This window comes from Lepisma saccharinum, chromosome 9 (genome assembly GCF_977018435.1).
Source record: "Lepisma saccharinum chromosome 9, izLepSacc3.1, whole genome shotgun sequence".
NCBI classification, from domain to species: domain Eukaryota; kingdom Metazoa; phylum Arthropoda; class Insecta; order Zygentoma; family Lepismatidae; genus Lepisma; species Lepisma saccharinum.
This window is the reverse complement of record NC_139237.1, coordinates 41,993,593-42,007,355: the sequence shown is the minus strand read 5'-3', so window position 1 is coordinate 42,007,355 and position 13,763 is coordinate 41,993,593. Positions and strand designations below refer to the sequence as shown.

At 37.2% G+C, this 13,763-nt stretch overlaps 1 protein-coding gene across 5 annotated transcripts in view; it reads left to right on the top strand.

The window, feature by feature from the left end:
- Window positions 1–13,763, top strand: part of LOC145992030 (uncharacterized) — a 360,413-nt gene that overhangs the window by 254,018 nt on the left and 92,632 nt on the right. The window contains exon 4 of one of the 5 annotated variants that reach the window (XM_083128106.1): window positions 13,323–13,682. The exons of the other annotated variants lie outside the window; for them this stretch is intronic. Coding sequence (XP_082984232.1) covers window positions 13,323–13,644 — 322 coding nt within the window. The 3' untranslated portion in view covers window positions 13,645–13,682. Of the gene's footprint in view, window positions 1–13,322; window positions 13,683–13,763 lie in introns of those variants that run through there. 5 annotated transcript variants of the gene reach the window in all.

Here is a 13,763-nt window from a genome sequence, read left to right as displayed (position 1 = left end):
TACTTTATGTGTCCAGTGTGCTTGTTTGTCAAGAGTTAGTTATTTTGGTTAACATTATTGTCTTCCTGTCAAAATGATGCAAGATCAGTAAACGTTTGACACAATTCATAAATGTGTATGATGTAATTTTAAATAATACAAGTTGACATTCTTCCAGCTGTTGTTTGTAATAGTATTTTTATTTCTGTGCCAATCAGTGACATTAGAAATGTACATCTTAATATTTCCTGTAATTTGTATTTAAATAAAATTCAAATAAAGGTTTTTGTAAGTGAAAATGTGAGAATCATTGAAATATGATTAGTTATTCATATAATATCTTGTTAATAGTAATTATTATTATTATAACAAATACTTATGTCTGCAACTATCTAATTATACTATACATACACTAAATTTTAGTGTGAATTGGCAAATAACGATTAGCAAAACGAATAAACGAAAGTGACATGTTCTTCTAAAATAGCTGTTAGATTGATTCATTGATTGAGTAGGTATTTTTTAAGTCCACTTTATGCACAGTAAGGCTAATTGGGACGGGACCTACAGTTTAAAGTTGGATCCGAACCACTATGTGCCTTCTCCAGGTATTGAACCTGGGACCCCTTGAATACAAGGTGATGGCACTACCATTGTGCCATCGAGGAAGCCCGAAATAGCTGTTAGAAATCGTCCATAGAATGCAGAGCAGTATGCTTGCATCCATAACACCTCTGTGTGCCATAAGCTTTTTCAGGTTGAATTGGTTAATCAAATTGGAGATAGATTACATTATTCTCTATACATATCCAGACAGTACATCTAGAAACAAACTAATATACTAGAGAGATGGTGGATTAATCAGTACCAGTACATCTGGTTTCATATGATGTTGAAAAGGTGAATGGGCATCAGCATTTTATCACCATCATTGAATATGATAATAATTTTATGGAAATGTGCACAATGTGAACAGTTTATTTTATCATAAATTTTGCTAGCTTGGTTGGTATCTTTGTGCAGATCTTGAGTAATATTAGATCTGTCTTTTGTTAGCAAAACGAATGTGGAATTTCATCTTAATATGACAAAAGATTGTGATATATGGAGTGAGCCCCATGCAAAAGTCTCAACAATGTTCTTGTTTTCCTTTTCCATGATAATTGATGTCTGTTGTATTTCACTTTTGAGAATGGAAGGAGTGAAAAAAGAAGAGAATTGGTGCTTTTGCTCTTCATAAAAGAAGTATGTATATACTGCAAGAGACAGGCTTCATTTTCCAATTTTTAGTCCATATTTAGGTGAAAAACTATGTATGTATTTACATATTTAGCACATTTTTACTACATATAAATCTGTTCCCTGGAAGTTATTAATGTTTAATTTGATTCTTGCTATATTTGTGGGGATTGGGATTTTAACCTTTTCAGTCCCAAGCGTCTCGATCGAGATACCCAAAAGTAAGCCTCACGGTCCCAAGCATCTCGATCGAGACGCTGTGTCAAGGTTGTAGTTTTTACGTTATAACGTTTCGATTTTTGGCTAGAATTTCGATTTTTTTTATATATTGTTCCTAACACATGTATTTAACAGAAATGTTTTTTTGCATTTTTTTTGTCTTCATGAAAATGGAGGGGAAAAGGCGGGAAACAGGACTTCTCTTTTGCGTCTCTTTTCAAGGTCAAATTTTTGCCGACAAAGGAAGACCGGCGTTGTTGTTCTAAAGCAATGCTTTTCACTCCTGCCTGTGAACAGCATTCGAAGGAAGCTTGTTTATCAGCATCTGATGTCAAAATGAAAGTTTTCCGTGAGGGCGCAAGCAGGGAGTGGGGGGAGGGGGAAGACTGGTTGTTGAATCTGCGTTGTGAGAATGGAATTTCGAAGCGCGCGGAAGGAAACCTTTGTTTTTTTAGCACAAGTTCCGACAGGGGTTACCCTGCATTGTCTAAAAATAGAATTTCAAGCAGCTGCAAGAATTGGCGCTCATTTTTCAGCGTTCTAGCTTTTCGTCCGTGAATGTTGTGCGTAGGTGTCGTTTTGTGCCCAAGTGCGAGGACATTTTTTGGGTGAAGTGACAATTTTTTAAAATAATTTTTGAGGGTTTTCTCCCTTCCCCCTCCATATATACGCCAAATTTGCATAAATTTTGCATTTTGTGCATTTTGACATTTTTTTCGGGGGGACGGGGGAAACACTATTTTTTTTAAGAAAAGTATTTTTGAGGCGATTTCCCCCATTCCCCCTCCATATGTACGCCGAATGTGCATAAATTATATATCGTCTGAATCTGTAATTCATTCTGCGTACAACGGTATATCTTTCATATTTCTAGGGCATTTAGTTTCTGAGCTATAGTCATTTCAAGGTACCGCTGCATTTTAAAGCTTGAATCAGTGGCCATTCCTTTCGGGGGTACAACTCAAGTTACATTGGTCATATGATGATAATGCAAATATTTTTGTGTTACTTACTTGTCAGCGATCATTTCCATGTGCATGTCGACACTGTCATGTACTTTTTGGGGGGAGGGTGGGGGAACCAAATTTTTTTTCCGAATTTTTGAATTTTGATAGTTAGCCCCCTCCCCCCCGCCACATATACCCCGAATTTGCATAAATTTCATATAGTCTGAATCTCTGGTTCATTCCGCGTACAACGGTATATCACTCATCTCTCTAGGGCAATTAGTCTCCGATCTACACTCATTTAATTGAAACTCTGCATTTTGCTCAAAATCGGCTCGGGACAGAGAGGCTTACTTGTGAAAATGGCCTTGGGACTGAAAAGGTTAAAGTTCCTGTTATAACAAGCATTCGTTTTACATTTGATTTTTTTCTCCAAAAATATCAGCAGCAAATGTGCAGTTCTTGCCATGAGAATGAAATATGAAGGAACCATTTGTAATCTTCACATCCTGGTGTTGCCTACATGGGAACCGGATAAAGTTAAAATTTCGTTTCAAAACAATATTTTTTTCCGGCATAGGCTTATAGCCTAATGTGTACTCAACAAAATTAGGTACAATTTGTAACTCTAGCATTAGTACTTTCTAACATATACAATTTTATTTGAAACCTTGTGGACTTTTAAATTTCTCAATGAAAAAACACAGGGCAAATGAGCCTTGTCGTTTAAGAGTTAAAGTTGCATTGCAACACCTATATATTAATCTTTAAATTATTTACAGTGTTAAATAGTCAGTATTGTTGGAAATCATTAAGAATTTCAGTTTGTGATCAGATAGAATTGTCTATGTTCAATCTCACTGAACAGTGAGTGCCAGTACCGGAAAAAATGAATGGGGAGACAGAGGGAGGATATTTTCTTTAGGTACAGTCACATATAGTATACACCTAAATTCCATACAAAAATTTCATATTACATTAAAAGAGCATTTGATTAGCTAGTGTTTATTGTTTGCTAAAAGTAAAGTAAAGTGCTCCCCTGTGCATAACACCACGCCATGAAGGCGTATAGGTGGTGTGGGGGTAACGCCCCACACTTTCTTGATCCGGTCGTGAGTGGGGGTGATGTGATCAGCATCATGCCCCTGACCGCCTTTACCCCCCAGGGTTTCCCCCAGGTGCCCATGTTATTCGACGCTGGGTGGGTGCTGGTGCTGCTTCCATTGTTAGAAAAGTTCCCGGATTTGAACTGGCCGGGGATCGAACCCGGGACCTTTAGCATGGTAGTCAGATGCGTTACCGACTGAGCCACCGTGGCCACTATTGTTTGCTAGGTAAGAGTGTAAAGGTGCATACTAGATGATGACCAGGCACCTAGCCCTTCTACAGGGTGTCCCACGAACGGCGCAACTGGGAATTTAGAGTGGCGTTACTTTGTAACCGAAACATGTACATACATAAGTCATACACCAAATGTTAGCCCTGTCCAAGTAGATATTTTTAAACATAGAAACAATAAATGGGGTGCAGTGTTGTTCATGCAGTGTTGCCAAATGTAAGTGAAAGTGTAAATTTAATTTTCCACAAAGCATGGAAAATTGCATGTCAAACATTTGTACGGAAATTTGGACTTCAATTTCCACCTTGGGTAGGTGGACTATTTCGCCATCTATAGTTCAGATAAGAAAACCGATCGTTTTCGCATATAGCCCATCCTGAAATGCCTCATAAAGGCATACTGGTCCATATGGGTGTTTTAAAAAAATTATGAGGTACAGTGGCAACACTGTTGATGTTTGAAGGCAACAAAAGGTGTGTTTATTGATGGTCTATGGCATGGAAATACTGGAATCAGAAAAAAAAGAAAATGAAAATTATGGTGAAAAGAGTGTTACTTACCTCTTCCTGGCAACCATGCAATGTGCGTAACAGGCAGTGTAGCTTTACAAAAGATGTTGAAAATGACAAGCATTTTCCCTGAGGCATTCATCAACACGTTTTATCATGTTGGAAGCAACTTTATGCAAGGTTGATTGGTTTATATTGTTAATGGCTGTGCAAATGTTTATTTTTAGATCATCAAGTGTTCTTGGGTTATTAATGTAAACTGTTTGTTTCAAATAACCCCACAGAAAAAAATCTGGAGACGTCAGATCCGGGGAGCGACTGGGCCATAAGTTTTTGCTTATAATGTGATCGCCAAAAAACTCTGCCAACATGTCTAAAGTTTCATTAGACGTGTGACATGTTGCGGAGTCTTGTTGAAACCAACAATCACGTTCATCACGTTCCAACAGAGAAATAAACTGTGTGATAAGGTCACGATAAACTATTCCGTCAACTGTTGTGTTGAAAAAGAATGGACCGATTATTTTTCTCCGCGAAATCGCGCACCACACACCGATCTTTTGTGGATGAAGTGATTGTTCATGTAACAAATGGGGATTGTTACTTGACCAGTGTCAAGAATTTTGACTGTTAACATATCCATTTAAGTGGAACCATGCTTCATCCATCAAAAAAACCTTATCCAAAATATTCACACCATTGTCTCTAATAAAATGTCTAAACCACTGGCAGTATCTTACACGTGCACCTTTGTCTGCTTCCTTGAGTTCTTGCACAGCCTGTACCTTATATGCACGTAGGTGCAATTGTTTTAACGCTCGGTGAGTTGTTGTTTTTGGTACACCTGATTGTGCAGCAAGTTTACGAACAGATTTCCTGGGAGATTGTGATATTCTCTGCTCCACATCCTGCAGCACACCTTGTGTCAAAACTGGTGGTTGTCTGTGGTAGGGTTTGTCATTAACTGATCCTGTTTCACGAAATCTGGAAACAAGTCGATATATCGTCGAATTTTCTGGAACACTGTTATTCGGATATTTCTCGTGAAACACAGTTTTTACACTAGCGTACGATTTTGAACAAAAATAATGTTCCACAATGAACACCCTCTCTTCCAAAGAGTACTTCATTTCACAGAACAATTCTAATCTTCCCCTACAAACAATGTGAAATACACGGCTCAAACAGTTCTGAGTACACAACTAACCGATTCTTTTGTTCTCGTTCAGTGGGCGCTCTTATCGCATTGCATGGTTGCCAGGCGTAGGTAAGTAACACTTTTTTCACCATAATTTTCATTTTCTTTTTTTCCTGTTTCCAGTATTTCCATGTCATAGACCATCACTAAACACACCTTTTGTTGCCTTCAAACATCAACAGTGTTGCCACTGTACCTCATAATTTTTTTAAAACACCCATTTGGACCGGTATGCCTTTACGAGGCATTTCAGGATTGGCTATACGCGAAAACGATCGGTTTTCTTATCTGAACTATAGATGGCGTAATAGTCCACCTACCCAAGGTGGAAATTGACGTCCAAATTTCCGTATGAATGTCTGACATGCAATTTGCCATGCTTTGTGGAAATATAAATTTACACTTTCACTTACATTTGGCAACACTACATGAACAACACTGCACCCCGTTTGTTGTTTCTATGTTTAAAAATATCTACTTGGACAGGGCTAACATTTGGTGTATGACTTATGTATGTACAGGTTTCGGTTACAAGTAACGCCACTCTTAATTCCCAGTTGCACCGTTTGTGGGACACCCTGTACCTTCCCTCTGGCAACATCACTGATTTGTGAAATTCTAGGCCTGAGAAGCAATTCGTAAGTGAGTGGTTCATTTCTTAATTTACTATACCAGAATATGAAATTTCTTCATATTGCACTGAATTTGTTATTCGCATGATTATAATATCAACTCATGATTATCTGTGGGAGCATTCCAGCATTACATGTGTGACATTTCACACACAAAATGTAAATATCTAGACATGAGATTGGATTAAAATATTCATAATGTACTTATTTCACAGGATTATGAAGCACTTGGTGGTGTCGTCTAACAACTAAAAAAGAAACAACTTGAGTGTGATGACATATCCTGAATGCATGAAAAACTTTATCGAAAATGTGATGTGCGTGATGCTTTGAAAATGTAGCTAAATTTACTTCATTTGTCTGTGAAGCATATAGACTACAGATGCTAAAAAAAATTTGTTAGTGAAATATGCAAATTATATGTATTCACAAACATTTAAATCTTAAGGCAATTAAAAACACTAATATATAATTTTGTTATTTACATGGAGTACAACCACTTTTTGTGGAATGTCCACATGATGGAAATATTGACCCCAGCGCCAGGCGCGGCTCGTGCATTATGTACCCGGGGGTTCACTGAAGTCATGTGACACATATTCAGTTTCCGCAATTAGACTTCCTTCGCCTAACAAAAGGATGGGGGGAGGGCTTAAAAGATTTGTCCAGAATTTTTTCATCTGGGAGTATAAGTTTTTGTAGTAGGGGTGTGCGAATAAATTTAGGGCTGAAACTACAATAATTGTGCCTTTATGAAAAAAGTGGGCTTTTGTTGGAAAATCATGGACGTCCTCAAGTAGGAGCAAGGAATATATTTTTTCCCAGGAGGGGCAAAAAAACACTCCTTCAGTCTGAAGTTACTGCAACGCTTTTATAATAATTACCAAAAATTACTGTGACTGAAAGTAAATTATATGCGTGTAATATATAATTTTTGGTTGACATTCAATTTCCATGGGGGGCGGCCCCCTTTTCCCCTTCCGGACGTCCATGCCGACTAATCAGAACTAGTCCTACACTTATCAGAGGGAAATAGCAACTAATGGCATGTGCATACTACATGATGAAATCGAACCTGAGACCCTTTCATTGATACGCGACAGCTTTGTTCAAATTTAGGGCTCGTCGACCAGAACACGCTTTTTTTCAGTGGACAAGGAAGTTTGTTTACGTTAATTATGTGCATTTCTATCGGTCATTTCTTACCTGCCCGGACAGCAACGCCTGCACTGCATCAAATGACATAACCTAGGTAAAGTCCATCCCTCGCTTCACTCGCAGCATCATTTAATACTTTCCAACAAGTATCCAAGCACTTCAAAAACTAACGAAGTTGAGACGATTGACACCGAGCGACAGCGAGTCACGTCTTTGCGCCATTCTTTCTCTTTCGCGAACCGAAGTGTTTCCACCTTTAAGGAAAAACCTCTGAATGATGCACAAGGTATTTTGGTAATGTATCTCCTTTATTTTAATTCATCGCATCTAAGTCCAGCTTTTATTTGTTTCCACTCATCCATCTCTGCCACAATCTTGCATTTATTCCAAGAATTTCGGTGCAAAAATGATACAAGAGAAGATTGAATATGTAATGAGTGCGCTTCAAACTTGAACCGCACACAGCAACACTGGAAGGGAGGAAGCAGCGAGAACGCAACCTTGTCCCGCGGCTTCTGCGAGAGAACGAACTGCGCATGACCGTTGGGTGGAGACATAGGTTCTGCAATCTCATCTTCCATGTATTTTGTCCTATACCCTCCTCGCGCTTCTGCTCCCGCACGAAGCTTTCACAATGGCACGAGCTGTCCTGTGGGGGTTCAACTGAGGGTCTGTATCAGGGTGGCCAATTCGCGGTTTCTTCTCAGCAAGAGAGTTCGCCGTGTTACGGGCACAACAAATACATGACTTATTGTGCAGAATTTTTAGCGAAATGTGAAAATGTAAAGACATTGTTTATTGTTCATTCTCGAGGTGATTATCGTATATTAATGGGGGTTCACTGATCGTGTGCGCTATAGGGCCAACCGCGCCTACCCAGCGCACAATTTGAAGCAAAGGTAAGGGCATTAACCATGAAACTCTGTCTGTGTAGTATAATTGAGTAGTGTTTATGCTTCATTAATACAACCTATTTTTTCATCTTTTTTCTTTTCAGTTCTGTTCGTGGTTCAGGAGCTGTTGTGCTGACAGAAGATGTGATAAATTCTCTGATGGCCGAATCTCTTCGTAAGGAATGTCACAGATGCTCATGGTGTTCCAAACAGTTCTACAGTGCATATGATCTTAAAGTACATGTACGGAGGCATACAGGAGAGCAGCCATATGCATGCCATTCATGTTCAAGGCGATTTTCTCACAAGAATTCTTGGAAGCGTCATTTGAAGCTTCACACTACCCCAGAGAAGCCATTTTGTTGTGACCAGTGTGGCAGGAATTACAGTACTGAGCTGAAGTTGAAAGAGCATAAGCTTATACATTCAGTAATGCGATTTAATCAAGCAAAGTAGTGATTCAGAGTATTTTTTTTTTTTTTGTAAGAACTAATTTGGGATTATCTTGATCAGATTGGAATTAATGTTGGCAGATTACACAAATAAATTAAAAATTAAGACAATGTAACACATGCCATCACATGATTCAATAGCACTTTCTGTACTACTCAAAATGATCAAAAGGATTGATCAAAGTATGAGAAGATTTGGTTATAATATAAAAACAGTAGAAACTATGAAGTGCGACGAATGACGAAAAGATTCTCTCAGTAGAATCTTTTCAATGGAAACTATATTTGCTTCTCTGCCAACTTTCAGCATTTTAGTTTTCTATTTCTTTTTTCATTACCTGAACATGGCAGCAGCCATGACTAAAATGGTGTGTCTACGTAAATAATTGTTCATTGTAGCTTGTTTCATTATTCTTACAGTTTGTATTGTAGTATAGTATTTTTCTCCTGTTCTGTAGCTATTTTTAGTTTTGGCCAATTAATACAAATTTGAAATTATATGTCAAATTGTTTAGTTTGATACAGTATATATTGGTGAAGGATCTGAATTGGCCACCAATCTTTCTATTAGTGATGGCCCAATGTGGATTTTTATATATATAAAGAATTAATAAAAAATGACTGTTATCAAAATCCACATTCTGCCAATCCTACATAGAATTATACAAATATTCCATGAACAACTTGAATAATTCAATGACCTTCTTGATTGAAGTATGTTACCATGGATGACTACAATGGGATTCATCTTAGAGAAAATTTACATATTTAAATATTTACTTGCACAAGCAGGGTAATTAAAAAATAACAAAGTTTCAAAATTTTGCACTGCATTAAATTGACATTTCGAATGTACTAATATGCCTACATCCGTCAATACCAACAAAGGACCAATTAATCTGTTCCATCCCTACTTTTTGTAACTAGCTCAGAATTCTGAAAATTTGTTGGTACAGTGAAACTCTAATTCTACATTCCCGTATTTCACATTTTTTTTGTCTTTCAAGTGCATTTCACCTGAGAAAATGTAAAATTGAGGTCTTACTGTATTTATAGTGACATGAAAACAAAATTCATGTACGCTATTTTTGAAACACACTATTTCCTTTTTCTAAGGCAATACCTCATTGGACCATCTGCTTACTTTCATTTTTCCAATATATATGTAGATTATTCTGGTTCAAATTTTGTGTTTGATCTGTACAGAGTTAGGTATCAATATAATTAAATTTTATTACCAGTATCCTACTGATGTCTTTAAAATTTTTATATCATTAAATTCTTATGTACTGCTATGATATTGTGTAAACCAGGGATGCCCAAACTTTTTTACATGCAGAAGCCAGTGAGGGCAATTGAATGATTGGTTTTGGACCATAGTGCATTTTACTTACATCAAAGACGATGCCTCAACAAAAAATTAAAATGTTATAAGTACTAAGGAAAGCAACGTAACACCTTGGTGCACCAGATGTGACTGTGGGCCACAGTAGGGGTGGTCCTGATGTAAATCAACCAAAGTTATCCCTATGAAGAGAACAATGCAAAGTAAATGAATTCCCACTATAAACATGTTATTCAACATTGTGTGGAATCATTGTAGTTCTGATCTAAACTTCAAGAAACTCAGATCTTCTATTCCTCACAATCTCAGCAAGGTGTAAAGAGTTGTATGGCCATCACATGTCCCTTCAAAGTTACCAATTCTTGTAAAGACATCCATATCAAAAGTGCAGTAGTGGTCGGTCGAGAATTCACTTTCCTATAGAAAGTTGAGAAGAAGGGGGGGGGGGGGGGCTGTGGAAAAAAAACGAAGTAATTCCCTAAACCTAATCCCATGCTATATTTCCCTGTTCATCTGTTGGGAGAAATTGGAGTGTTACTGCAGATTGTTTCCAGAAGAACTTTCTTTAACATTGATTCAAACTGTACTTTGCTTTTTGTTTAAAACTGATAACAGTAGAATACCTTTAGACATCCATTTTGGTTAACAGCTACAGTGAAATTAAGTATAAAATATGTATTTTGAATAAATGTAATTTTTTTTTAAAAAAAAAAAAAAGTTGTGAATTTGAAATTTCATTAAATGCATTCTTCATACTATACCTGCCGCAAAATTAGTTTGGTATTGAGAGCTGAAGGAACACACGTCACAGTGTTGCCATATCATGCGGTACAGTACACACTGCAGCCGTCTGACGCTGTGTCGAGGAAAACGTGTTATGAAAAGGAACAACAATGATGAAATGTGTTATTATTTTTCGAGGAAAATGGAATAACAATGATGACAATAATGATGAATGTGTTATTGCTTTTTCTATTCATTTCCATCTGCCTTACAACATGAACGAATTAATGAAACGAGAATTGTTTACAGGTTACCTTTTTAATCCATTCTGTATATACACTTTCAATAATCATTTCTTTCCGAAGTCGCCGTTAAAGTCTGCCCGTCTTTCAATTATACCGCAACTGAAGTGCACAAAGTCCAGCTGGTGGGGCGTCTGACTTTCACACGTGAGACCTGCAGTGGTTTGTGGAACTTTTTCAAATATCCCGAGTGGCTCCGGGGTCAACTCAGCCCAAGTGAGTACCTGGGGCAAACCTGTGGTAAATGCGGTTGGTGAACCACATCACCGCATCACCTCCATAATATGGCCTAGGTCGAGGTCGAGAATGTGTGGAGCTCTACCTCCACATCTCCATATGCCTCCATACTTTATTTTGGGTCCATTATTTTTTTTTATTTTTTTTTGTATGAGAATCCCAGATATTTTATGACTGTCCTTAAAGATGTTTCTCCACCTTGAAAAAATGCCGAATCTTTCAACGAAACGTGCAGTTTCCCAACAGTGGGATGATCTTTCCTCCTATAATGAGAGTAAATATGGCGAGAATAGCATCTTGCTGAAAAGTATCTAAATTTGTCACGCGTTTACTGATATTCCTCTTCTTTCCTGGGGTTTCCAATTTTGAAGCCTCGCATTTATTTATTTATTTATTTCTACCACATTATATTTTTCTTTCCCTATGGTAACAATAGTGTTTTTAGACACGCCGAAAGCAGCAGCAGTCCTGTCCAGAACTTTGTTTACAGAAATGATTCGACCCCCCATTGTTTTTCTCTTGCTCAAATTATTTGCACTCAGAACAAACCATCTCCCGCGTTTGTCCTTTGAGAAGAATTCCTTTTTCTTTTAGTGCATGGCCTTTTTGGTACATTGTCATCTCGAGTATTGCCTCCTGTGCTTGACATTCTTCACACAAGCACATGACACACTCAAGCAGAACACAGAAAATTATGTACAAAAAATAACACACTAAAACAACATGCTATATACAACAAAGAATACTCTAAATTCAATACACTAAACAAACGGACTGGTTAAAATATCACAGTACGGCAACGCAACAAACAAACAACACGTCCTCTCCCAACAACATGAAATCTGATCGCAGGAAGAATCGCCCGATAAGCGGCAACACCGAGAAAAACGTTTTCTGCTGCTAGGTAACCAGGGCCTGGGTGAAGCACTGGGAAGATTTTGATTGGCTCGCATGCCAGCAACCCACCCTCCCACAGTGACGTAGACCCGATTTCAACACGTGGTTCACAAGTGTCAATACCAAACTAATTTTGCGGCAGGTATACACAAGGTAGTTATTTCCATTATGTATAAAAAGTTGGGAATGACTTACACCTTTATTTTTCTTATGAATAAAATCGAAACAAATGTTCCTGTAAAAAGTACTGATAATTTTTGAGAACGCTCTCATAAGTTAACCTCACTTCCATGTAATGCACCCTGATAACTGCAATGTTACAAGCAAATGAGTCTTTGGCACCTCAATTTTAGAATTTTTAGTTTGTGTTTTGTACAATTGTGCATGTACATATGAGTGTGCGTATTAAAGGGATTGAACATTCTTGAGTTGAATGATGTACGAAGGTCTACAAGAGTTGTTAACATTATTAAATTAATAAATATAAATATTCAGTATAATTTACACACACACACACACACACACACACATAAGCAGTATCTGATATGTAGTGCTAATAATGTTTAACCAAGGGTGAACTAATTATTTGTAATGTTTAATATTCTATGTACATTAATCTTTGTAATATGAGTTAATAGATGTGCAAATAACTTTAAATTGAACTAATTGAAATTTTTGTATTATGCCTATCTTGAAGTGAATAAAATTAAATGCTGACAATTTTCTTTTATTTTCTGGTCTTTTCAAGATAGAGAAAATATGAATAAAACCAATATTTCAGAACCAAACATCAATTAAGAAGAAATAAAAGTAAAACCATATTCTGTGCAGGCAGGGTGTGGAGGTGTTTCACATACATTCTCAATCTTCAACACTGGAAGTGATCTGATCAACAACATACTCAATCTAGCTTCACCTCCAGGTTCTTGTTGATCAAATGCTGGGCTAGTCCCAGAACCTCATTTTGTGGAAAATATACACAGTTTGCCTTCTCATATGTTCTAAAATAACGGTAATAAACGGTAATAACATTCCAAAGGGCAGATGTCAATAATACAGTTAACCATTAATTTGCTTGTTTATTATCATAAGCTTATCATGACATACCAGTGGCTCTCACGTAATGGAAGTTTCATTACAGGCCATTAATCATTATCAAATGTTTAAGTGAGATGAGAATTAAAATTACATTATATAATAATTAAGACAATATGTTGTATCATTATTGATGCTTTTTTTCTTTTCTTTTTCAGCTCTATTCCTGGTAAAGGTCCAGTGCTTTTGTACAATGACGTGGCAGATGTTCTGATGATTAAGAAAAACCACAAGTGCTCATGGTGCTCTAAATTATGTTGCAGTCCAAATAAACTCAAAATACATGAACGGAGGCATACAGGAGAGAAGCCCTATGCATGTAATTCATGTACAAGATGCTTTGCTCACAAGAATTCTTGGCAACGTCACTTGAAGCTTCACAGCACACCAGACAAGCCATTTTCGTGTGACCTGTGTGGCAGGAATTACAGTACTGAACTGAAGTTGAGAGAGCACAAGCTCATGCATGGAGCAATATGAGTACATCATCAGTGATAAAATAGCAAATTTATATTTTCCGAAACGTATTTCAGAATTAGGTCCATTTGGTATATGCTTCTCTGACACTCTTTAGTTTGAGCATTTTCAAACGCTGTATT